Source organism: Canis lupus, chromosome 36, assembly GCF_048164855.1.
Source record: "Canis lupus baileyi chromosome 36, mCanLup2.hap1, whole genome shotgun sequence".
Lineage (NCBI taxonomy): Eukaryota > Metazoa > Chordata > Mammalia > Carnivora > Canidae > Canis > Canis lupus.
Window position 1 is genome coordinate 20,574,932 of NC_132873.1, and position 26,912 is coordinate 20,601,843.

Consider the following 26,912-nt stretch of genomic DNA (forward strand, 5'->3'; position numbering starts at 1 on the left):
TCCTTAATCCTGAAAACTTGCTCCTAAAATCTCAGAGGGCAAGAAGAGATTCTCATATCAAACCCTGCAGATAGAAGAAGGTGTCCGGTGACCCCTACTATGACCTGTTCATGGAAGAGGATTGAAAGAATTGGGGAATGGGATAGAACAGGGAATGGGATAGAACAGGGGAAGAAGTGAGGGTCAACTGGGGGTTGACTAGTCAGTCATCTGGACCAGTGGCTCAGAAAAACAGCAGTGAGTCCGGGGGTCCTGTGTCTGAAAAGGGGGTAAATATGGGACAGAGAAGTGAGGACAAAAGTAAGAAGAGGAGGGTAGTTTTGTTAGTGATGAAGAACCAACTACTTAAAAGTTGAAAGGAGTTACCAGAGCTTTAGGGCAGGAGCCAATATTCTGAAATATATAGACAGATATAGGTGAGAATTTGGAGAACAGAAAGAGAAAATATCAGTCATAGTCCTGCCATCTATATGCCACTTTGGAAAATGACCTTTTGTTTTCCTGAGAGGTATTTTTTGTTTTATTTTAAGCGAAATTGTAATAAACATACTATTTTGTACTCTTTTTCAGGTAACATGAATATATGAGCATTTTTCCTCACTACGATGTTCTGTTAAGGCCATATTGTGAATTGGTTAAGCACTTGGGCCCCAAAGTGTCTCTCTTTATGGCCTGAGTTTATATCCTAGTATGGGGTGATGATAGGGAAGCTACTTAACATTACTTGGCCCATTTTCCTCTATCTATAAAATGGAAGAAAAATAGTGAGAACAATAATACCTACCTCATAGAGCTGTTCTGAGAGGGGATTGAATGAAATCCTTCATGTAATTTATGTAATGAGCTAACAACCCAATGTAAGCTCTTATTATTTATAAACATAATTTTAATGGTTACATAAAATACCAGCCAGTGATATCGTCACAACCATACATTTATTACTGAACACTTGACTAAGTATCAGTCTGGGACGACTGTTAACATTTTTAATATTTTATTGGATTTATGCATAGAGATACACATCATTTAAAACCAAGTCAAGAGGCACCTGGGTGGCTCTGTGGTTGAGCATCCACCTTTGGCTCAGGTCATGATGCCAGAGTTCCTATGATCAAGTCCTGCATTGCGGTCCCCATGGGGAGCCTCCTTCTCCCTCTGCCTACATCTCTTGCCTCTCTCTATGTGTCTCTCGTGAATAAATAAATAACCTCTTTTTTTAAGTCAAAAAATATAAAAATAAATAAATTTTTAAAAACTTTAAATGCTATTTTAAATAATGATCTGGTTTTAGGTCTTCAAATCCAAGAAAGAAAAGTACATGTGATTGCTATAAAATATCACTTGAGTCCTAGATATTTCAAATTACAAGGCCAGTTACAGACTCAATGTTTGTGACCCTGGGCAAATTCATAGCTTGACACCCTAATCCTCAATGTGATGATATTAGGAGACAGAGAATTTGGGAGTAATTAGCTCATGAAGGTGGAGCTATTACAAGACAGCTTGCTTCCCCCCTCTGCTCTTTGCTATGTGAGGGCACAATGAGAAGATGGCCATCAGTAGACCCAGAACCTGGTCCTCATCAGACACCAGATCTGCTAGCGCCTTAATCTTGGACTTGACAAGGAGTCATACCTTCTTGGGACACCTGGGTGGCTCAGTGATTGAGCATCTGCCTTTGGCACAGGGCATGATCCCAGGGTCCCAGGACCGAGTCCCACATCAGGCTGCCCATGGGTAGCCTGCTTCTCCCTCTGCCTGTGTCTCTGCCTCTCTCTCTCTCTCTCTCTCTCTCTCTCTCTCTGTGTCTCTCATGAATAAATAAAATCTTTTTTAAAAAACAAACTTTCCTGACAACATTCCTAACAGAGGGTCTTTTCAATACATAACAGGATAACAGGACCCATCTTACCCACATATCTTGAAATTACTTCTGGTAGTTTGGTTAGGAAAGTTTAGTAATGAAGACTACAGAGCTAAGCTAAGAGAGGCTTTTGGCCATTCATTTACAGGAGAGGATAAGTTTCTTTCTCAGAGTATGCTGCAGCCAGACGTAGTACCTCTCCTTAGCAGACACTCTGCTATTCCAATCATACACGCTGCTGTTGAGTTCAGTGTGGAGTTCCAAGAGTGGGCGTCTTCTGGAGGGAATGAGAAAAGCAAAAATTAATGCCATGCAGATATCAAAGAGGAGACAGATTGTCATTAGGGTGAAATGAGCCAACAGATGTGAAAGTGCTTTACAATTGTTTCTTTTTAAATTCTCTCTACAAGCTACTGAGTGAGTAATCCAAATCAGCTTGCCCAATGACCACAGTCCCTTCACCCAAGGGGCAACAGCATCTTATCCTGGGGACACTCCAGCCAGATGATAACTTACCTGGATCATAATGCAAATGTAGGATGGATGCCAAGAACACTGCTGGCCCATGGAAGGCTGAGTCATTTCTACTATAGCCTATTCCTTGCTGCTGAACCACTACTGAAGGGGTTGGGTGGTCATAGGTCATGAGACATATATCTGGGGTCCCCAGAACTACAACAGAATGCATTTCACACATGGCTCAGAAACATCATTCTAAACTGTAACGAGTGAACAACTGAAAAAAGGACTGCTAATCTTATGTGGAAATAATCTTAAATAAAAACCAGATAACCAAGCTTTCCCTTAGAAAAGTATTCTTGCCAATAAACATCAGAAATGTCTGTATAACACAGACTTGCAGATGTGGGGAGTCAGGTACCATTTTCCACCTATCAAACTGTCAAAACGGGGCAATAAAAGAGCGTGCAGTGTCGAGCAGAATTTGGGGACATGGGCACTCTCGTGCAAAGTGGGTGTAACTGTCCTAGAGGGCAATCTGATAAGACACATCCAAGCCTTTCCAAATGTATGCTGTTTGACACAGCACTTCTGGGAATTTTGCTCAAGAAAACAGTACGGATGAGCACAAATACTGAGCTACAGAGATATTGAATGCTTTCCTTGTATGAAAGCAAAATGCCTTCCAAAGACTGAAAATTGGTCAAGTAAATTATGCCATAGCCATATTCTGGACTGCTCCACAGACATTAAGATGATGCTGTAGAAATGTGACTACTGACATGTAAAATATATGGGATATACTGTTACACCAACTAAAAGCAGGTTATAAAGTAATAGTGGATGATGATTCCATTTTGGTTTAAAAAACATTTAGATATGAGACGCCTGGGTGGCTCAGCGGTTGAGCGTCTGCCTTCAGCTGAGGGCGTGATCCCGGGATCCAGGATCAAGTCCTGCATCGGGCTCCCTGCGAGGATCCTGCTTCTCCCTCTGCCTGTGTCTCTGCCTATGTGTGTGTGTGTCTCTCATGAACAAACAAATAAATCTTTTAAAAAAAAACATTTAGATATGATTGTGCAGGTATCCAAAAAAAGACCTGGAAGGCAAAACACCAAAAAAGATCTGGAAGGCTAACAGAGATTGGTTCTAATAACTAGGATTATAACTGTTTGTTATGTTCTGGGTTCAGCACGTATATTTCATAGGGTTTTTTCAATAAGGCATATGTACTGCTTTTGTCATTTAAAAAAAAAGACAATTAAAAATTTCTTTATTTTGAAGACCAATATCCAAACTACAAGCTGACTAGCAAGTGACCTCCCGAAGCACAAAGCATTCCCAAAACATGTATCTCCTGTGGCAATCCCAACAGGGAATGAAAAATCCTTTTCTGCCTGAAGAGAAGAGCACCCCACGTGGTAATCACAGTGGTAAACTCCATCTTGGTAGCAAGAGAATTGATGAGTGGTCCAAGGATGGGCCACCACCGAGGCGGCTCACCTGTCTTGCCCCAGTTTCTGGGAAAGGCATTTCAGGTACAATGATGGAGAACCAGAGGACTGTTCCAGAAGGGACACGTCTGCCTTGCACAGGCTCCAGAGGAAGTCAGCTTCCCGGTGAATGGTGCAGGGCCCGGGCTGCTTGGCTTTGGATTCCACATTGTTTACCTCTGGTCCATCCACCTCCAGGAAGCTGCTGCTGTCCATCTGGCCCTCTGACACCACATAGTTCTGAATAAAGAAGAGCTTTGGCTTCCCTAAGAGAAAAGGGCATGCGTCTCCCATGAACATCCTCCTGACCTGATCCAAAGGGAACCCTGAGTTTGTATGATCCACACCAAACACACTCTGGGAGCCACCTCGGCTCACCAGGACACACACAAAGCTGTCGTAGTCTTGGTGTTGGGGCATGCGGGCAACTTGGCGAAGAATCTGGATTATACTGTCCACGTTCAGATATAAGAAATACTGGACTTCGTAGCCCAGGGAGGTGAAGGTGTCCCGAAGAAAATCTGGATAAAATAAACAAACACACAGGGAAAACAACACTAGGATGAGAAACACTTAAGAGGCAGTGGATAGCAATCCTAAGCACGGGCTGATCTCTGCTCCTTATCCGTTTCTGCTTTTGTGCCATATTTTGAGGTTTCAAAGAACCGGAGCAGGGGGCAGGAAGGAATCAACCTGAAACACATTTATGTCCCAGGATCTCAGTTACCATCCGCCCCATTATACCACCTTCCCTGCCCAAGGCCACCAGCACACGTGGCCACAGGCATGGATGGAGCCTACTTCTAGGCCAATGCAACCAACAGGGGAACAAAACTTTTTCTCTTCAACCAAAACAAAGCTGGGGACTTTCCAAAAGGCTCTTTCTTAAACTCACACACAAGTAAGGAGGAATGGATGCATTTGCAAAGTGCAGACCCGCACCTAGATCCAAATGGCTGCAGGAAGGGTGGCCCAGGTCACGAGTCCCCTCATCCCCACAGCTGTGGGCTGCTACAGCTGCGGGCACCTCCATCCAAGGCGTGACTATTTCCAGACTCCCCAGTTGCTCTCATGACCCACTTCCCAGTGTAACCTCCGACCAAGATTCCCTGTAATGCCCCCAAGAATTCTTCTCTTAGTTTCCAGAAATTCTGGATTGGCTTTGCCTGGAAAAGCAGTGTTAGGGCGTGGAAAAGGCAGACTTTAGGGTGAACAAGCCTGCCTTCTAACACTGACCTTACCCATACCTGTGGCTGCATGACCTCAAAGAAGTAGGGCTCCCTAGCTTTTTTTTTTTTAAGAATTTATTTATTTATTTATTCATTCATTCATAAGAGACACACAGAGAGAGAAGCAGAGAGATAGAGGGAAAAGTAGGCTCCTTGCAGGGAGCCTGATGCAGGACTCGATCCCTGTACCAAGATCACACTCTGAGCCAAAGGTAGATGCTCAACTGCTGAGCCACCGAGGCGTGATGGTGGAAGTGATAGAGGTGATGATACTCAGCCTATGAGCATGCTGTGAGGATTAAGTGAGATAATACACATAAAGCTCCTGGGACTCTATTCCTTTTTTAAAGAAAATCTTGTATCCATCTCTTAGAAGTTTCTAGAGCCTTGGAACCATAGAAATCCTACCCAGTCCATTTCTTGCCCATCTGCTCAGTTTGCCTTCATCAGAGAAATAGTTTTCTGCTTTGTCACATCTTTCTAATAGCAGAGGCAGACATCTTTCTCTTCCTCCTTAAAAATTCCACATCCCTTTGAGCCACCCTTTAAGTTTCTGTTCCTTGTCTGAGGGATGCCTCCACTTCTTAATTCATTTGTGGAACAAAAAAAAACTGTTCTGCCCTAAGCTAGACAGGCATCTCCGAATTCAGATTATTACTCGAACTCTCAGCCAGCCAACTTTTCTGGATTTCTCTTCATGTCTCATGACTATATACCCACCTCTCTTTGTCCCCCAGGGATGTGGTCTTCCAGAAGTTTACCACTGCGTTCACCCCAAACCAAACAACACAACACTAATTAGAACAGATATAACTTAAAAAAAAAAAAAAAAAAAAAAGAACAGATATAACTTCTACCAAGGAACAAAAAAGGGCCCTGTCTCATACCAGTGTAGGCGTCACAGAAAGGAGAGGTAAATAACTTCCTTGAAATTACTACAATTTGTTTGCCACAAATTGTCAACTCTCTACATTAAACGGGTCTGAAGTCTGAATAGTCACAAATAATTAAAAGACTCCTAGCATCAACCAAGAGTTTCGACCTTCTTGCCCTGCAAACTTCACTGACCACTAATAAACTATAAAAGTGAAAGTTAGCTATCGCAATTTCTCTTTTGGCTTCTCAGCAGGAAATAAGAAGAGGAAAAAAGAGAAAAAGAAACCCAGCCTTAGGTAAACAAAAGCTGGAATAAACAGCTACTGGACAAATAAGAGCTCACTTGAGCGCTCTGAGTTTAATTTGCCCAGCCTACGGGCAGTACCTGGATATGTCCACATCGAGTCTAGTAGAACTTCCCATTCAGGAGAGCTGTGATTAATTATGGCCCCACATCTACCAGATATAGCAGTTTTAAATACGTCCATGAAGTTTTTGACACCCCTTCCTTAAAAAGAGTGTAGTTCCCCTACCCTTGAATGCAGATCATGCTTGGTAACTCATTTCTAATGAATATGGCAAAAGGGATACTATGTGACTTCCACAGCTAGATCATAAAAAGGACCTGGTTCTTTCTCTCTTTTGAACAGCTCACTCTGGGGGAAGCCAGCTACCGTGTCATGAGAACACTCAAGCAGTCCTATGGAGAAGCCCACAGGAAGAATTAAGGCCGGCCTTGCACCAGCTCCACAGCCACATAAGTGAGCCACCTGAGAGGATCCTTCAATCTCAACCAAGCCTTTGGATGACCTCTGCTGAAATCTGACCACAATCTGCCAAGAGACTCTGGGCCAGAACAGCCCAGCTAAGCTACTCCTAAACTCCTGCTCCACAGAAACTGTGAGATATATAAATAAATAAATATTAATTTGCACACATTATTAGATGAATAATTTACCAGGTAAATCAGGAAAAGGGAATGATAATAATTATTACTTAAGGATGTAGTTAGGCTACATACTTTTCATCTGGCCCAAAGGTAAGGGGGAAAAATAATTATATATCACATAATAATGGAGAGATATAAAGAAGGTGTCAATCTCCTTAAAACCCTATGATAAGTAAATATCATGAGGGAAATGAAGGACATGATACATGTTGCTGGATAACCTATTCATAGCTTGCTTGTCCCCACAGGATCTCAGTGCAGTAGAAAAAGCCCACGGACACTGCCCCCTGGCCTTCACCTCAGCAGGTGTAGGCAAGGACCCCAGTACCATCACTACTGTTTTATGCCTCAGGCTTCGGGGACTCACATGTCATGGGGCATTCTTTCCTCCAGGGGGCAGAAGCAAACAGGAAAACACAAGACTCAAAGCTTGTTTACTTTGACTCACTTCAAAATCCTCTCTTCACCGAAAGATTTCCTGCCTTATCAAAGTCCTTGAAATAAAGCCACAGTCTGTCCACGCTGATGTGCAGAGGTCAGGGACCGCAAGGGCTGTCCTGTGCCTTCCATCTCTTGCCTTCTTCTGGGTTCCTGCGGGTTCTGGCTAGAGTGTGGCAGTCACACAGCAGCAAGAAGGCAGCTTGCATGGGACCAGCAAAGAGGAACCAGTCTTGGAATCACAAGATCTGAGTTTTAAGTCCTGGTTCCTCTACCTATTTGCTGGGTCTGAACCTTGCCTGGTCCTAGAAAAGCTAATTTACGCCAACAGAGAGGCTAGGAAGAGGATGGGAATCTCACGTCCAGGGCAGGAAGTGCTTCCCTAAAGAACAAGAGAAAGAAGGATAAAGGGGAGGTCCCCAAAAGCCATTAAGAACAGCAGATCTGGATGGCCCTCAGACCAAGATGGAGCACCTGTTAAATATCCCTCTGGCAACACAGTCACCTCAGTAGACACAGCCTGAAATCATCATACTTGATATTTCCCATCATGTCACATCTTTCCTCTATCAGATGGGGAGGGCTGATGCTAGCTAGCATTTGCAACTTTCTTTCTTGGGCCATCAAGAACATGGATACATAGCCCAGTATGATTTACAGGCTCGAGGGAGTAATGACGGTATGAGTTTGAACAAATTAACCATCTTAGTTTATTCACCTGTAATTAATGTGATTAATACTAATGCCTATACCATGTTCTTCAAAAGGTGGCTGTGAGGATCCAGTGAGATTTCCGTAAAGACACTTTGCAAACTATGAGTGCCTACTCAAATGTAAGATATTAATTTTAAAGAAAATAAAGGGAAAAAAAGGAAAAAAATAAAATAAAAATAAAATAAAAAATAAAGGCAGCCATTTTACCACATCATGAAGCTTGCAGAGCATCTCTCTCATGGAAGCTTCTCCTTAGAAGGGATGTCCAGAGGAAAGTCTCTCAGCCTACATTAATATGGTCTGAGAGCCATCAGATTCTAGGTCTGATTTATCACAATAACTGCCCTGTCATTTCCCTCAAATAGGGGAAGAATAACTGGGAGGCTGAGTTTGGAAAATAAAACTTCAACAACTGCAGAAGTCACACTTCTCCTTCCCTGCACCCTGGAAACCCCACTCTTGACCCAGCCTTGCCTCTGGAAACCTCAACTTCCCGAAATGATGAGCTTTCTTGCGGCCTTACAGTTAGTACAAGGGCTAGGGTCAGCACCACCCACAGGTTTGGGGGCTATTGAGATGAAATCCAAAAAAAACTAAATATAGTAAAAAATTATGCCCCCCATTCATTTAGAATTTGTTTTCATCTACAATGAGTTCACATTGCAGGTGTCTGGCTGGCTCAGTCGGTAGAGGATGTGACTCTTGATCTCTGCATTGTGAGTTCAAGGCCCACCTGGGGTATAGAGATTCCTTAAAAATGAAATCTTAAAACAAAAAGAGTTTGCATTAATTTCACCACAATCTACAAAAGGAAGTCCATTAAATTAATGTATAGAATAACTAAGACAGAGGAAGTGTTTCATCAGTCTATTTACCACCACTTAGTACCTTGAATGAGCCCCATTCTAATTACAACGAAGCACACAAATGGAACCCACATTGGGCAGGATATTCTTAGTGAGAAGGGGAGTTCCGAGGTCAAACATAAATGTGAAGTGCAAAGTTGATTAAGACTTAACTAAGTTTCTTTACAGGAGGACTGCTTAGTTGTTAAGGCCCATATGCAAACCTCCAAAGGAGGAACAAATGATTCATCATTTTTCAAATCCAACTGACCCCAAAATTAATGTCTTAAGCAGTTCCTCTTCCTACGTTGCAGAAACCCTGTATTGCAAGTTGGGAAACACAGATGAAGTACCTGCCCTTCAAGAAACCTATAATCTAGTAGGAGAAACCTCTAAATATGCACAAAAGAATGACTGACATGTCACATGGTACAGTGGGATTTTAGGTAAAGTAAGCGGAGAGGAGGAGCCATCAGTGCAGTCTGAGAAACCTGTGATGACTTTGTGGTAAAGGCCTAATTTAAACTGGGCCTGACAAAATAGAAGGGGGGGGGGGAGAGATAGGGGGAAGATGATAAACAAGGACAGAAGAATGAGTGAGTGAGGAAATCAGTAGTAGAGACAGTCTCGTATGAGTCTGACTTGTCATCTGTTTCCATAGACCAGTCAAGGGATTTTGTTTTTTGGTTTGTTTGTTTGTTTGTTTTTAGTCAGGAGGTTTTAATGGACAATCTACATTCATTCAACATCATAAACTACTTATTAAATGTCTTCTTTTTAAAGTACAAATGTTTACTAGTAATTCCTTCTGTACTAGCTTTTCTTAGGAGAAAACAATATCCATAATAAGCCTGTCTACTGCATGTCAAAGAGGCTTCTAGGGTACCTCAGGCAGCCACAAAGTACTCTTCCACATATCCATAACTCCTTATCCACAATTCAAAAACCCCCAAGGCTCTGAAAACCTTAAGGTCTTTTCCCTGATTCATTTTGTGGCAAATCTTTCCTGAACCAAGGAGAACCTATTGATAGTCTTTATTACACTTAATGTGAACTTCCATTCATTTTGCTGTAGAAATAGTAATGTATGGGCTCTAAGTATACTTTTACTAAGGACCTTTATAAGTATGAACTCACTCCCTTCTCCCAACCTCACGAAGAGGTAGGTCCTGTTATCTAACCATTTTATAGAATTGACACTGAGGGGCTCCTGGGTGGCCCAGTTGGTTACGTGTTCAGCTCTTGGTTTTGGCTCAAGTCATGACCTCATGGGTCATGCTCTCACAGGTCATAATTTCATGGGTCATGATTTCATGGGTCATGATCTCATGGGATGGAGCCCACAGATCAGGCTCCATGCTCAGCAGGGAGTCTACTTGAAGATTCACTCCCTCTGCCCCTTCCCCCACTCGTGCACTCACTCACTTAAGTGCATACGCTCTCGCTCTCACGCGCTCTCTCTCTCTCACTCAAATCTTTAAAAAAGAGAGAGAGAGAGAAAGAGAGAAATTGAGGCTTACAGAGGCTAGGAAAAATAACCAGGGTCACAAGCTATGATATGGCAGAGCCATGATTCAAACCCACACAGTCATTCGAAGGGCCCAACTCTGACCATGCTCCTATAATACAGGAAAACACAAATACATATTCAATCCCTGCACACAAGAGGCCCACAACTCAGCAAGAGAAACAAACACACACACTGGGTTTTAGTCACAAATTCACAGCAGATCATGGCTTTATGATTCTCTTCATACAATAGATATATATCCTACAGCTGGAAACTTTCTACCAATAAATGAAACAAAACTGATTATAATAGAAAGTAGAAGACAATTACTCAGTCTTTTTTAAAGGAGGAAATTACTCACCGAGGAAATATTTTTTCATTCTTATATGGGTACTAGTGGCTAAGAAAGAACGGACACTTTTCTACAGCTGAAGAGACAGCATGTTTCACATCTAACCAAAAATAGGACATGAGAAAAATGAGATCATATTTGAAATCCTGGGAAATTCAACCTAATATTTGCTAATTTGACCTTCTCTTAGACTCTCTTCCCATAAAACTCACCATGGCAACATTTTAGGTGAGCCTGAAAGACAGATCTGACTCATCCCAAGAATTCCAAAAAGCAAGATAACCGTGGGAATGTGATTATCAGCCCTTCTGAGGAAGGGATAAATGATTAAACATGTTCTTTCACAATGAGATTCTTATTCTCTCTGACGCATCACCAGTGATTGATTCAGTTTGAACAGGACATCCAACAGCAATTGAGCAAGAGAATCAGTTCAGATCCAAACAACAGTAACACACAAGTAGTACTGACTCAGGCCAACAACTCAAGTACAACGTGGCGGAACTAAGTGACACACTGCCTCTAAGTGAACACACAATTATAGTATTTTTAATTTTTCCCCAGAAAAGCTTCCACAGTCTATCTATATGAAATGATGGGACATCTAATAACACTGAAGCCAGGGAGCCTTCCATTTAGATCCCACTCTGGATCCCAGAGGACTCCTCCCTGCCACAGTATCTAGCATGAGAAAGCAAAATCGAAACTCCCCAACTTTTTGCCAATTACACCTTTGTACCAGAGACAATGCTATATGCTCCTCAAATCCCCTTCCATTTTTTTTTCCCCGGCACAAAGCCAGTCTGAGTTTCTTATCCACTGCAGTTAGGTAGGGTCACACAAGTGAGTTTGACCAATGGAATGTGGATGGAAATGATTCATCTCACTTTCAGGACTAGTCCCTAAAACCTCTTGAGAGATCCTCCACGTACTTCCTTCATCCATCAGCCAGATGCAGAGGATCCTGTGGAAAACCCCAAGGCTTCAGATGGTGGAGTCATTGAATGATCACTCTAGCCCAATCCACACTAAGCTGTGACACGAGTGAGGAAGTACCCCTTGCTATGTGAAGCTACCGACTTCCACAGTGGTCTGTTCTAACAGCTTGATCACTGATGAGCACAGCTTATCTGGGCTGTGACCTCACCGTGGGGCACCAGTTAAACTGCAGCATCCATACCCACCTGTGTCATTGCCAATGCAATCAATTATCAGACAGATTCCTAGGGGCTTGCTCTGCATTCTGTATCTCTCCTCTGGTATGTGCTGGAAAGGAAAGCAGGGATTGTTAAAAACTCTCGCCACTGCTCTGTTTACATAAGGTCCCACACACACACTATCTTTTCTTTTGGATTTCCTCAAGCTTCCCGTTGCCAGGTGAATCATTCAATAGACACAGCCTGAAGTCACCACAGCTGACATTTCCCATTAATTTCAATTTTTTTTCTCTATTTAGGTAATGTGCTTAAGACAAGCTGTTTCAGTTTTTATTTAATTTTCATGAAAATCACAGTCTCTTTACACATGACTTAGCTCTGCAGGATAAAGACAATTTAAAGCTGAGAGAAAGGATGGGTCACATGTTTCCACAGTAACCTGAGTTTATAAAAGTATATTTTTCCAAACCAGCACAAAAGAAGGCCTTCTATTGCCTCCTTATGGAGAATGGGTTTCAGCCTTTTTATTTTATTTATTTATTTATTTTATTTTATTTTTTTGGTTTCAGCCTTTTTAAAAGGCCAGAGCAAGTCAAGGTTCAGCGTCACTGCTTACTTATATATTCAGCAATCACTCACTGAGGAGAGAAGTGCCACTCTGGAATTTCCTGCATTCCAAAGTTCACAAATGCAATCCACTTCAACATTTTTCTTTTTGCTCTATCCCCCTAGGAGAGCTCTCTCGGGAGAATGGAACTCTCAACGTCCTATTCTTGTCACAGAGAATTATTAATGGACAGCTATTTTAAAGAGAAGCCAGCGTTCTCTACAGATACCGCGCATACAGCACAATACCAAATCAGATCAATTATTCTGTACCCTCGGTAGAAATGGTCCTGACTCCTGGACGGATGCCTTCACTGATTCTCCTGGGGGATGAGAGAGAAATCAGTTACAAAGCTGAAGGAGAATTGAGCCCATTCCCATGCTGACTGGGTTTCTTTATATCTCAGTTGTTCTCTTCCCCAGCTCTAGTCAGCCCCAAGGTGCCAACCTCACCCTGAAGAACCTGACTGTTAAGAAAACACAAGTTCCCATGCTATGCAGGGGGTATAGAAAAACTGCTTAAATAACAAGGGAAAAAAGGCTCTCCTTTGCCCTTTTCCAGGCAAGCACCAGGTGACTTATGAATTTTTAAACTGATAAGGAGAATCCAATAATCTTGTCACCCAACAACATCGGTAGCTTTTTTCCATGTGTGAAACCATGGGCAATGCGTAGGGGGGCAGCCTTAGAGACTGGAGAGCAGGGAAAATTTACTTGTCACTTGTGCAACAGATGGCCATGTTTTCTTAGTCCAGTGATATTGAGAGATCATAAAATAAAATGACAACGGCAAAGATAGAGAGCCGTGAGTATAACAAATGTAGATGAGCCTAAAGCCAATAATATTAGGTAAAAATGACTTTATTAGCTCAGAGAGGTAGAGAAACCACCAGTTTTGAAGTCATAAATGGCTGACTCAAACCCTAGCACCTTCACTGAGGAGCTCTGTGATCTTAGGCAAGGTTCCTCCTAAAGTCTCAGAGTGTTTCTTTTGTTTTGCTTTTAAATCCCTAAGATGAACATACCGACATCTCCTTTATAAGATTCTTACAAAAATGAGAATATCTAAAGACAAGCAAAGAAAATGGCAGTATTTATAATGTTTGGGGGAAATGAGTACTTTCAAATTGTAAGTTCAAACAGTCTTTTTAGGGGCATCTGGCTGGCTCAGTCAGTAGAGCATGTGATCCTTTATCTTGGGGTTGTAAATTCAAGCCCCGTGTTGGGTGTAGAGATTACCTCAAAAAAATAAAATCTTAAAAAAAAAAAAGAAACAGTATTTTTAAAGGACAACTGGCAATACACTTAACATTCTGCTTCTAGAAATTATCCTAAGGAAATAATGGAGCAAGTATGCAAAAATACCTACTGAATAATTGTTTATAATGGCCTCAACCCAGAAAAATACTTAAAAATTCTCCAACATGAAACTGGCTAAACAAATCATGGTACACATAATGGGTACTATACATGTTAAAAAAAAAAAAAAGGATAGGAAAGATCTTTATGTATTTGACATGAAAATATATGCAGGATATATTAAGTGACAATGGATTATGAAATAACATGAATAATATTAATCTCATACACTTAAAAATATGTATTTGTGTGTATATGCTTACACATACATATACACACTTATAAGAGTCTAGAGGTATACAAATCAAATGTTGTTAGCGGTTATCTCATACCTGGGATTAAAAGGAAATTTTTCTTTTTCATTTTGTATTTAAGCAATCGTGGATTAACAGAATTTTAAAAACCACAAAACAATCTATGTAATATGCCTATGTGGGGTTAAGGCACTTAGTAAGAGCTTAATAAATTGTAGTGATCATCATCATCATCCAATTGAAATCTTTTTGGAAGTCCATATATGAATGCTTTTTTCTTTATTCACAAATAAACCAGGTCCAGGCAAAAGCAGGTCCCTAGGTCTCCGAAGGATCACAATGGGTGTTGGGAGCCTCACCCACCTCACCCATCATTAAAATTAAGGAGAAACCTGCCATAAGGGTACACTATGGAAAGAACAACATTTGTTCTTCATTCCTACCCAAATCTACCAGGTCCCTTATTTTCTTTTTAAACAGCTTTTGGAAGGCTAATTCTCACCACCTCATCAGTGTTTTGAGAAACACGCTGTCACTTCAGGAATAAATTCACTTCTCAGTAGCTTTTGCTGGAGAGCGGAATACTAGGTAGGGAATGACAGTCAAGAGCAGTACCATCTGGCTAATCTGGGGGAAATGCTTCTCAGTTTCTAGGTTTAGGCAGACAGCATGTAGGTTGACTCATAAGATTTTGGCAAGAGGCCTGCCACACAAAGAAGGCTTCCATCGGGCCACTGCTCCACAATTGCCTCTGCACGCAGGACAAATTCTAAGCTCCTCAGGGAGGACTAAGCCCTCCTTACCTGCCTATCAGTCACTGCCTCCTGAAGTTCTGAGGCTCAATCAGCTACACTGCAGTGCAAGACCAAGTCTCATTCTTCACTTCAAGGAGGACTCAAGATTAGCAAAAGAAATACACTTTAAAAAAAATGATGTGATGGGATCAAGTGCTGATGTTTTAAGAGAGAAGAGAGAGATCGTATGGGTTGAAATGATTAGTTTTTTTATTGTATTTTCCTTTCTTTTTAGGAGTAGGGGGATGTCATCTGTACAAAATCTAAATTTATTAAATGTGCTATAAGACAAGATCCTAGTAACTTTTCTTCTTCCTACTGCCAGTTATTTGGTTTAACATTAACATTATCATGGCTAGATTAATGTTTAATGTTTTTTCTTTCAGTTTTTTTTTCAAAGATGTATTTATTTATTTATTCAGAGAGAGCGAAAGAGAGGCAGAGACACAGGCAGAGAGAAAAGCAGGCTCCATGCAGGGAGCCCGACGTGGGACTCGATCCGGGTCTCCAGGATCACACCCCGGGCTGCAGGCAGAGCTAAACCACTGCGCCACCAGGGCAGCCCTAGATTAATGTTTAATGTAGCCTGGTTATGGTTCCATCTCAGGAATAAATAGCACAACTCTTTAAAATACAATCAAGATGATGAAGCTGATAGAGTAAGAGGTATTTGCATTCAAAAAAGCTAATTCATTAAATAATTAGAAATGCCATTGACTACATTTTAAGAATTTAACTGCTATTTATGTTGAGAGCTTCATCAGAATATGTAGATAAAGGAAATGGCAAACTCCCAAAATGCAACAATTGGTACTTGAATTATCAAGTATTTATAAAGAATGAATAAAAAGAAAAATTGGGCTTACGTTGAAGGTCAAGTTGTCTTACATTGAGTCTTTGTTCTTTACTTCTTCCATTCTGGAGCTTCAAATATAAAGAATAAGGTCACATCCCCTGTTAGTTTTTTCAGAGGCATGTTATATCACACCTCTTTAAATATCTCAATAGAATTCTTGCACAGGAAAAAAAAGTATCACATTCACAGTTAAATTATCTAAAGAAGAATAGCAAGAGTGGTTAACTCCATAAATCCCATAATCTCTAAACCAAAAACAAGGCAATTCTTCTTTTTAAAAAGTGAAAGTACAATGAACATGCAATATCCTAAGTTAGCTTATTAAAATGTTTTAAAACAGCGCAATAAAGTCAGATGTTATAGTATTGTAGAGTTGCTATAATGATTCCAAGTTAGAACAAGCTGTTAGAATATCAGATTGACATTTTACTCCTGATCCTTTAACACAGAGGCAATGTATGGTATGATTAAGAACGAGAATTCTAAAGTGTTGGCAGGGATGTGGGAAAAAAGGAACCCTCATGCACTGTTGGTGGGAATGTAAATTTGTTCAGCCACTGTGGAAAACAGTACAGAAGAATTTCCTCAAAAAGTTAAAAATAGAAATATTATTTAATCTAGTAATTCCACTGCTGGGTATTTTTATCCAAAAAATACAAAACACTAATTCAAAAATATATATGTACCCCATGTTTATTGTAGCATTATTTACAAAAGCCAAGATATGGGAGCAGACTAAGGATCTGTCAATAAAGAACAGACACAGATAAAGAAAATATTATATATATATATGTAATGTTATATATATAATAGAATATTATGCAGCCACAAAAAGGGTGAGATTGTGCCATTTGTGACAACATGGATGGACCTAGAAAATATTATGCTAAGTGAAATAAGTCAGACCGAGAAAGACATATACCACTCATATGTGGAATCTTAAAAATAAAATGAATAAACAAACAAAAAGCAGAATCAGACTTATAAATACAGAGAACAAACTGTTGGTTATCAGAGGGGAAGGGGGGTGGAAAAATGGGCAAAATGGTTGAAGGCTTCCAGTTATGGAATGAATATGTCACAGAAATAAAAGGTACAGCATAGGGAATATAGTCAATGATATTAGCTTGTATGGTGACAGATGGGAGCTGTGCTCCTGTTAAGTGTAACATAATGTATAAACCTGTGGAATCACTATGCTGTACACCTGAGACTAAGGTAACATTTTTGTGGCAACTATACTCAAAAAATAATAAAATAATAAAATAAAATAAAATAAAATAAAATAAAATAAAATACCATGAGGAGTTCTAGCCCAGAAAAACCTGGCTATGAATCCTGATCCTGCCACTTACTAACCATGAAAGCTTGAGCAAGTTATTTAACCTCTACATCTGTTTCTTTATCTTCAAAATGAGAATAATAATAGTAGCCATCTTATAAATATTTTGTGAAGATTAAATGTTACACAAAACATGTAGCAAAGTGCTAGCATATTAATTTGTTTCTATAATGTCTAGTTATTGTTTTCCTATAATGCCTAGCTGCACTTAAACCACATGTGGGCTTGGTTCTTAAAAATAAGCTACCAAAAAAAAAAAAAAATCAGCTACCAATTCTGAGGGCTAGAATAAAATTAGAGAATGAAAGATTGAACCGACCCTTTCTCTTCTTGGATGACAAGTCCTTTGTAAGGTACATAAACCACATACTGCCAACCATCTGATAGGTTCAGCTTTCAAATGACAGTTCTCCTCTGAAGCTATCCTAGCCAAAAGACAGAAGTATACTATTCATTAAATCTTTGTGTCTGAATTAAAAAAAAAAAAAAAACATGTAAGTTGCTATTATCATGAATAATAAGTGACTTAGCCAGAGGCTTAATACTACACAGAATTTGGAACCTCACATGGATGTGCATTCACATTTATGTAGCCATTAGAGAAATATAACATCAAATCAAAGCTAGGTTTAAAAAAGCATTATATTGCAGAATGACACAACTTTTTTATTCCATAATATGTTGTGCCATGTGTCATTTAATGTCACTATAATCTTTAAAGCACTTTGCACTCTTACATGAGTTAACATCCAGGCATTCACTTTCTAATTTTATGAGAAATTCACTGAATCCATATGCCACAGCTCTGCTTACTAAATGAATTAATGATCAGGGTCATAGATCAATACAGCAAATTAAAGAGAGTTTTATATAGAGAGTATGTGAGCTCCCAGTAGGCCACATAGACAGTGAATACATTGACTTTCGTCAACAAAATAGAAAGGCGATAGTAAAAATATGGCAAGCTTTTAACTAAGAGTGACAGTATAATTTATATTAGATATACAACAGTAGAAAAAGCTCAGGAAATCTGGATCTGAAACCTAAATCAATTTTGTTTCATGGTATCACACCATGAAATTATTCTCTTGGTATCACAGAGATTCAGAAGGACAAGAGGAAGTATCTTTGATTCTTGAAAAAATGACAGATATGCTTAAGCTATGGTATGATTGGTATGTAGTTTATTAAATATACCATGGTATAGAAGAAGGAGCATGGACTAGGACCAGTTCTGGTGGTCCCTTGAAGTGGGCAATCACTAGTGCACTTCAGGCCTAAATTTTTTATTTGTTCAATGAGGGGGGTTGGACAGTATAATCTTTCATACCCACTTCAGCTTTGAAATTCTTTTGCTAAGGTTTATCTCTCATAGCTCACATTCTCCAACAAAACTTTCTATTCCAGGAGTAGTTAATGTTTTCCTCACACACTCTTATGAAAGGGTTTACAATTTAACCACAAAACTGCACTATGACCTAAGCCTGACTACAAATTCCACATATCTGTATATGGGGATGAGGATATTATAGTAGGATTAACTTCTCAAAATAAAAAACTAACCAAGAACAATTATGATAATACCTTGCACTATTTACTAATATAACAAACAGAAGTGACTATGTTGTATGGTCACAAATCATTCACTCAGTAATATAACTCAATAACACAAACACTTCTGCTGAAAATATTGATATTTATTTTGAATTACTGTAGTAACAAAAGACTGGGAAGCATCTAAATATATACACACAAAAAAGGGTCATACACATTGTGATACATCCAGAAAGTAAAACCATTAGAAACAATGACTAAATAGAGGTGGTCCCATATGACTCATACAGAACAATTTCTAAGAATTCTCAGCTCAGGACAATGGGTACAGTGTTCTACCATTTGCAAAAAAAAAAAAAAAAAAAAAAAAAAGTGAAATATGATATGTGCATAGATTACCTCTGGATTTTACAGAAGGAAATGGTTAACAACCATTTGGGGAAGGGAATTGGGGTCAGAGAAAACATACTTTAAAAATTCTTTTAGCACACCTTGAAATTTTTGTTGACAAGCATGCCCTACTTACTTATATTTAAAAAGCTAAATTTTCTGAAGACCAAATGAACAGTGAACAAAACATTCAGTTGTATATATGTACAGATACACAAACATGCATAGAAAAAAGACTAGAAGGAAATTTGTCAAGATATTAACAGTTGTTATTTTTAGATGGGATAGAAGTGATTTATTTTCCTTCTTTTATATTTCTCTGTACTTTCCAAATTCTTTCAATGAACACAGGTTAGCTCTGTAAGTATAAGGCATACATATTTTTTAAAATGCACAGTTCTATCATTTTTTTCAGACATTAAATGAAGTACATGCTGTAAGAATATGTATATTCTTATCAAAGTTCTGAAACTGTTTCACGCTGGAATTCCAAACATTTGCTCCAGACTCACCCTTAAGTTACATGAAGGATCCTTTAGACTCAAATTTGGGAATGATGCCTGGAGTGCATTTGTATAATTTGTTCCAGCTCCTTGAGCTGTAAACAGAAGAGAGGTATTGACAAGATTTACAAGCTTTTGTCAAGTGAATATTCAACAGTGGCTCAGTTCAGAGTCAATCATTCTGGGATGGAGCCCTACTTCAGGCTCCTGCTCGGCATGGAGCCTGCTTCTTCCTGTCCCTCCCCCTCTTCCTCTCCCCCCCACCTCTTCTCCCCTTCCCTCTCCCCCTGTTCATGCTCTTCCCCCAGGTGCCCATGCATGTTCTTTCTCTGTCTCTCTCTCCCAAATAAAATCTTTAAAACAAAACAAAAATATCAGATCGGATGACTTTCCCACTGTCATCAAGAAAGGACGAAAAATGCTACATGGACCCTTGGTCTTTTATTGGTCATTGGGGCGTGGGAGGTTATCTGTAGGTCACTGAGTCTCAGCTATGCCCTTTAGGCTGTGACTCTTTGGTGGCAATGGATTGCTAACAGAGCCCATGCTGAGACTGAGTCTAAAAGACAATGGGGGAGGGGTGGCATGAGAAAGAAGGCCAATGTGAGTCTAGCCTTCTTTATGAAGGGAGTCAAGTACCCTTTTCCATGAGGAGGTTTTATGAAACTCAGGACACATGCAGGGCAGTTATGACAGGATGTCATTCAGAATTGGATAGTTGTCAGGCCCAACACTGGAGCAAGACAGAAGGGCTTGGCATATACCCAAAAGCCCTGAGTGTCCACAATGCTGCCAGGCTGTGCAGAAAATGGAGATATAGACTATTTCTTGAAGGTCCAAATGTTAAGAACTTCTTGGCAGGGCTTTGCAGAGGGCTTAGACTCTGTGATCATGGGTGTGGGTAATGAAGTCAGTAGATCTGGGATGTGAAAGATAGAAAGGGATATGATCTCTAGCCATAGGCTAGTGGGGGCTGATGACACTCGGGTTCTGTTCCCTCCACTTATCCAACAAATTTTTACCAACCAAACCCAGTATGCACAGGGTACTTTCCTTAGGCCACAGAGAGGCCAAAATTCTACTTACCAGACTGCTTGTATTTCTGGATTTTTGTCTTCAAGTCTATTCTGTGGATGTTCTTCAGGCATTTTTCTAGTAAATCCAATTGATCTGGAGCAATCAGATTTAGTTTTTCTAATTCGATCACAAGATCTAGGAAACTCTGAAAGAGCCACCAACAAGACACAAATGTCAGTAAGGTTGACTATTAAGCCCCAAATGCAAACCTCAAGCTGTATGATTTGTGACAGCAAGAAAATGTAGTAAGAAGAGCCCCTTCCATGATCTTCAGTGATCCTACACCAGACCTCTCTGCTTTATAGTCCCTCGAAGGCCAGGGGCAAATTACACTCCTGGATTTTACTGAGAAAGAGGTGGTAAGTCTTTTGGTGGACAACTGTACTTAGGTTGGGGATAGACACAAGGGCCATTTTATGTTATCAAGAAGTACCAAGAGAGCAGGCCTAAAAATAAAAACCTCCTGAGGTCATTCTCCTCCAAAAGGCCAGGCTTTCCTAAAAGGGGAAGAGAGAAGATAGCTGGGGGAAAGTTCTTATTAGAAAAATTCCAGTGGGGATCCCTGGGTGGCTTAGCGGTTTTAACGCCTGCCTTAGGCCCAGGGCGTGATCCTGGAGGTCCAGGGTGTGATCCTGGAGGCCCAGGATCGAGTCCCAGAATCGAGTCCCACATTGGGCTCCCTGCATGGAGCCTGCTTCTCCCTCTGCCTGTATCTCTGCCTCTCTCTCTCTGTCTCTCATGAATAAATAAATTAAAATCTTTAAAAAAAAAATTCCAGTAATGTGATTTTGAAGTTCCTAAAATATTTTAATCAATTCTGGACATTCCAACTCATTCTGACTCAAGAGTTACGAGGAAGCAAAATTAAAAAGTGATATTACTACTCACTTGCCCTGGACCAAAGAGACTATTAAAGAACTATATTTCAGAAATACTCATTGCTTTGGCCTTTTATTTCCCTTCTGTTTAACATTTGATTACTGAGGCTCTATATTTACTTTTTAAAATAATCATCAACATGAAAGTGATATAAGTGATTGGCAGATAAACTGATTTAGGGACACCAAAAAGAAGTCCTATTTTTTCATTTTCCTTCCCATCAGATGCATTTGATGGTGGGGGCATCCAGTCGTCCTATATGCCTAGATTTCAGAAACAAACCTACAATTATTAAGGAACATAAGGAAATTCTCAGGTAACAACTTACCAAAGGACCATCCTCAGAGGCAGATCCTTTAAAAATATATTGTGGAATATTCTAGAATATTCACCCCATCTCCACATGGAGCCTAATGACTTCACACTGACCTCAGCTAGCTGAGGGGGGAAATAGATGGCTGTGGGAGGGCAAGACAGGAGTGGACTCGCACTTCCCACGTGTCTGCACTCGGCATGAGCAGATGGGACTTCCTAAACTTCCCAGATGGTCTATCAAATGAGAGAGAGAAACTAATGCAGAAACCCCTCTGGCTTTTATAGAAATAAGATAAATACAAGGATGAAGAAAACACCCAGGGCCACTCTACTTCCTCTCAACTGAGAAACCAATGCTCTTCCCATCAATGTTATTAAGAAAAAACGTTACTCTTCTCACTTCTTACTTTTACCCCCAGCTTGGGCCTCTCCCCACTCTTCACACCTTAGAGACCACAGCCGGCCTTCTGATAGGCTCTTGGGAACATCAACCAAGAAAGAGAAAACTCACCTTATCCTTGGCTACTTTGTTTCGACCCATATGATCCCTCATGAGGAATATTAATGAGGACACATCAGATTTGTCTAAATCATCACCAATCTCTGTCATCAGCACCCTGGAAACCAGACAAGTTTTTAAAGTAAATTCAGATACCATTCCCAGTGAAAACACCAAGAGCCTATGCCTCTGCTATGCCAATAATTAGTTAAAAGACTATTCAGGCCCCCATCTGATACATACCCCCATCAAACAGAAAGCCTAGGCTATCCCAGTAAGATATCTCAAGGGAACTCAAAAAGGAAGTTCATCCTTTCCCCTACTTTCAATAGGAAATAGTACCTCTCTTTCCAACTAACTGCTCTAAAAACAACCCAGAGAATAAAAACTTCCCTAAGGAATCCCCTAGCTCCCCCAGATGTTACAATGAAGTAAGTAAAAAACATATATGACTAAGATGGAAGACATAAATAGATTTCGAAGTGATCTTGTCTTCTCTGTTTGACAAGTTCCCAGGTGATGCTGATGCTATATAGACCCAGGCATCATACTTTGAGTCACAAGCTTTTACAGCAAAGTTATACCTGGGGTATCCAACTCAAAGCGTAAAAAGCATGGAGAGCCTGGAGATTGTGACCATCAATGTCTTTGTCTAGAAAGTCCTTCCTGATTCAGTCACCTCTACTCCAGGGGGAGCCACCCTCACACTTTATCTGGGCTCCCAGGACATGCTGTGGTTGGCTTTATTGCCTTGACATTGTCATCACTGCTTAGAAAGCTGTCTTCCCAATTAGGCTCTCAAATTCTTGAGGACAGCTCCCTTCATTTTGCTCTACCGCTGACCAAACACCTGGCATATGTTGATCCAAAAGAAAGGCCACTAAAGAAATGAGTCAATGAATCTAGCATCCCCTCCCACTGCCCAGACTCTCTGCCCAGAGGCTCTGAGGAACTGTCTACACTCACCATAGCAAGGAGACAGGAAATGGAGAGTGCCCTAACTTATTCACTGAAACCCAGTGCCTCTGAAAAAGTTTTAAGAACGTGACAGACATTATATGGTAGTTGAAGACGTAGAAGATGATCAAGAATAACAACAATAATAACGAACTCTTGCACTTATAGAGGGCTTCACAGTTTTAAAAGTACTTCACCTGCTAAATTATCATAATTGATCTTCACCAACATGCTTGTAAAATCAGGTTTCATTGTTTTTAGCTTTACAAGTAAGAAAATGAAGGCCCAACCAATGTTAGTGGTTGGCTCAGCCTGTGTGGCCTGTAGCTAATAGTTCTAGGACTTGAAATAGGCCTCTAGACCTCAAATCTCAGACCCTCTCCAAGGTCTATGCTACTTTCAACTCTCTTTAATATAGTTTTTGATAATACACATCTTCTCCAAAAGTGCATCATTGATATAATTAAAGGTTAGTGGTCTGGGGAAAAAGGAACCATTAATTTAAGGTTACAAAGTATCTTCCTATCTCCAGGAATGCAGCCTTTCTTGTTGCTTCTGTGCTCCTCTGAACCTCCAAGAGAGTAGTCTCTGAACATGAGGAAGGAAAAACTCAAAGATGGTCTGAACTAAAGGGGACTCCAGTGACCATTCCTCTCTGAACTGAAGGGGACCTACAGCTGGTTAATGGATGGGATGTTCATTCTGCATCCCTGCCCCACTGAGCCTCTGGGGGCAAGGACGTTACAGAAATTCAAAGAAAGGGAGTTCACCTCACTAACCTCCTCAGGAGGGGAAAGGCCAAAGGGGACTTGGGAGGGATCACAGAGCTTTGCGAAGGTCAGGAAGATCATTGTCAGACTTGTTATTTCCTTTCTCAGTCTCAGAATTTGCCAGTCTGACATCATAGAAAATAAGCTAGGAAAGACCACTGCAGATCTCACGGCCAGAGGATGGCAAGAATTACGAGCTCTTAGTCATCTCTCTCATTCTGTTCATCAGGCAAATACATAATACCCAGACCTTCTACTTTCTTTATGGTCTTCTACCCAATTACTTTAAGCAAACAGGTTCTAAGAATTCAAAGACTTCAAAGGACTGAAGTAACAGCATAAGGCAGTTGAATCTGTGGGTAAAGAAAGCAACGTGGCTGCTTTTCTTATTTCCTTCATTTCTATTGTTCATAAGCCTACATCACCTCACTCCCTCCCACCAGGTCCAGCCTTGAGAAGAGCTGATGAATTAATTACCTATAGTCTGAAATGAGGCGAGGGTGCCTGAGCAGGTGGGCCTCTACTGCCCTTCTGTCCATCTTGAAAATCCGCTTGAGCAAGTCAAACCGCCTCACTCTGTAGAGCAGCTCAGCCAAGCCCATGGCAGACAGCTCTCCTCTCTCACTTAAAATATCCAGAAGGTCCCTGACAGTAAGTGGAGCAACATCTGCAGCAACGTCCCGGCACAAAAAAAGAAGCATTTCCTTCTCGTCTTCATCAAGTGCCTCTTCGACCTGATGGATGACCTCAGCAGACATTCTGTACAGTGTCATTCCAAAAAACTGCAGTAATAAAACTCCACTCCAGTCAATAAAAGGCCATGAAGCTTCTGTCTTCATTTCTGATGGTTTTCTTCATTTCTTTCAAATTGCTTTCCAAAGGAGTTCTATGGTTAAAAGGGAATTTTTTTAATCCTCTTATCAAAGTAACCAATTGCTAAAATTCAAGGTATAGGCTCTTCCTTTCTTGCTGGTCTCTCTAACCTAGCAGAATAAATTTATATTGTTACGTCTTTAGAGAGTAGGCAAAGCAACTGATCAAAAAACCAAGGCAGGCAAAGAAGATAAACTACATTTTAAAGGAAATGAAACCAGAAACAAATTATCTCCCAAAAATCCCACAGACTTTATCAGAATTTATGAGAATGTCAAAGACGGTAAGAGGAAAGTTACAATGACAGAGTTAATAACTAAATGACATACTAATAACTTTGGTGGAAGGAAGAAGAAAAAGCCCAATGACTAAGCTGCTAACTGGACTAGAAAAACTGGTATCACAGAGTTAAATACCACTTTCGGTGATACCAATAAGGTACATCTGAACAAATACAGGTCTTTTTTTTTTTTTTTAAGATTTTTTTTTTAAGATTTTATTTATTTATTTATTTATGAGAGACACAGAGAGAGAGGCAGAGATACAGGCAGAGGGAGTAACAGGCTCCATGCAGGGAGCCCCATGTAGGACTCAGTCCCAAATTCCAGGATCAGGCCCTGGGCCAAAGGCAGGCATTACACCACTGAGCCACCCAGGGATCCCCGCAAATACAAGTCTTGACAAGAAACCTTCTCCAGGGTATCAGATCTACTCTACCCTTTTTCTTCCAGTTGTCTCCTGCCCTAAAACCCCTCAGAAGCAGAAATCTCTGCTGCTATCCTCTCAAAGTCCCGGGTCCTTTTTACAACTTCATCATGAATGCTCACAGTACATGCCACCTTAGCTGAACAAAGTTCTGATCACTGCTTCAGACCCTGAGCCCACAGAAGTGCCAGAGGCCCCTTACTCTCAATACACTGCTTTAGGTCAGCAATTATCACAAGTTTTTGATGATATGAGTGGAAGGAAGGAAGTAGAACAGAAAATCTGGGGAAAGTTCTTGATCCAGGGCTGGACTTGGGTGGGAGCAATGGGAGGTAATGCCAAGGACATATTCTTAATTGCTTCCATTGAAACTCAACCTATTCTTTCTCAAAATTTAAGTTACAAATGGTAGTCATTATCTACTCCATAGTTTCATAGCTGTATTTTTAAAGATTTTGTCTATTTGAGAGAGAAAGAGAGATAGCAAAAGAGAGCATGAGCAAGGAGGTGAAGGAGAAGCAGGCCCACCCATTACCCTCGCGGAGCAGGGAGCCTGCTACAGGGCTCAGATCCCAGGACCCCGGGATCATGACCTCACCTAAAGGCAGATGCTTAACCAACTAAGCCACCCAGGTGCCCTTATAGCTATATTTTATGTTAAGTAAACTCTTGTGTTCTGAGAGAGTATCTTGTCTATTTCTGTTAGACAACATTTTAAGATTAAAGTACATCGTAGCAGAAAAAAAAATGGAAACACAACCCCATTAAGAGCTGCTGTTACTATGTATTTGTGTACAAGTGTATTGCTATATTTATCTAACTATGTTTAATGAAAGGAACACTGAAGCTATTTTATTTATGTACAATTCCAGTCCACAATAGATTTGAGGCATCTTATAATAGCAACAATAAGTACAAGAAAAATTTTATATGAGACAAGGGGGAAAAATTAGGTTAAGAAACTATTAAGTTAGAATGTCAAAATGGGGTGGAAGGATAGAGAAGACAAAGCAAATATACAGGCCAGAATGGCCTAAACAGATTTTAGCAGACTGTAAATTTGTCCCTGAGTTTCCTGGCAGTCAAAGTGAAAAGAGGTATAAGGGACATTAAATAGTTCTTGCTGTCGAAGACAAAAAGACAAAATAGATTCTTAGAGTAAACACAATTTATAGAGATCCAGAGTTCCCCATCAATTAAAATAATAAGCATTTTCAGTGTCTAAAAGTAACAAAATCAAATTTATTTTAACTTTTATTTCAAAAATTTTAAATGCCTTATTTTAAAGTAGAC

The 26,912-nt window shown here is 40.3% G+C and overlaps 1 protein-coding gene across 15 annotated transcripts in view; it reads right to left on the bottom strand.

Annotated features, from left to right (window-relative positions):
* Positions 1-916: 916 nt before the first annotated feature.
* CFLAR (CASP8 and FADD like apoptosis regulator) overlaps positions 917-26,912 on the bottom strand; it is a 39,264-nt gene continuing 13,268 nt past the window's right edge. For 10 of the 15 annotated variants that reach the window (XM_072812797.1, XM_072812798.1, XM_072812786.1 and 7 more), the window contains 9 exons: positions 24,519-24,927; positions 22,327-22,432; positions 20,631-20,766; positions 19,554-19,639; positions 15,766-15,823; positions 12,766-12,815; positions 11,914-11,995; positions 3,827-4,337; positions 917-2,141 (listed from right to left, as the gene is read on the bottom strand). In XM_072812797.1, the coding sequence (XP_072668898.1) occupies positions 2,003-2,141; positions 3,827-4,337; positions 11,914-11,995; positions 12,766-12,815; positions 15,766-15,823; positions 19,554-19,639; positions 20,631-20,766; positions 22,327-22,432; positions 24,519-24,880 (1,530 nt within the window). In that variant the 5' untranslated portion in view covers positions 24,881-24,927 and the 3' untranslated portion in view covers positions 917-2,002. Of the gene's footprint in view, positions 2,142-3,826; positions 4,338-11,913; positions 11,996-12,765; positions 12,816-15,765; positions 15,824-17,416; positions 17,513-19,553; positions 19,640-20,630; positions 20,767-22,326; positions 22,433-24,518; positions 24,928-25,821; positions 25,997-26,912 lie in introns of those variants that run through there. The other 5 variants (XM_072812796.1, XM_072812788.1, XM_072812791.1 and 2 more) reach the window with 2 other exon arrangements.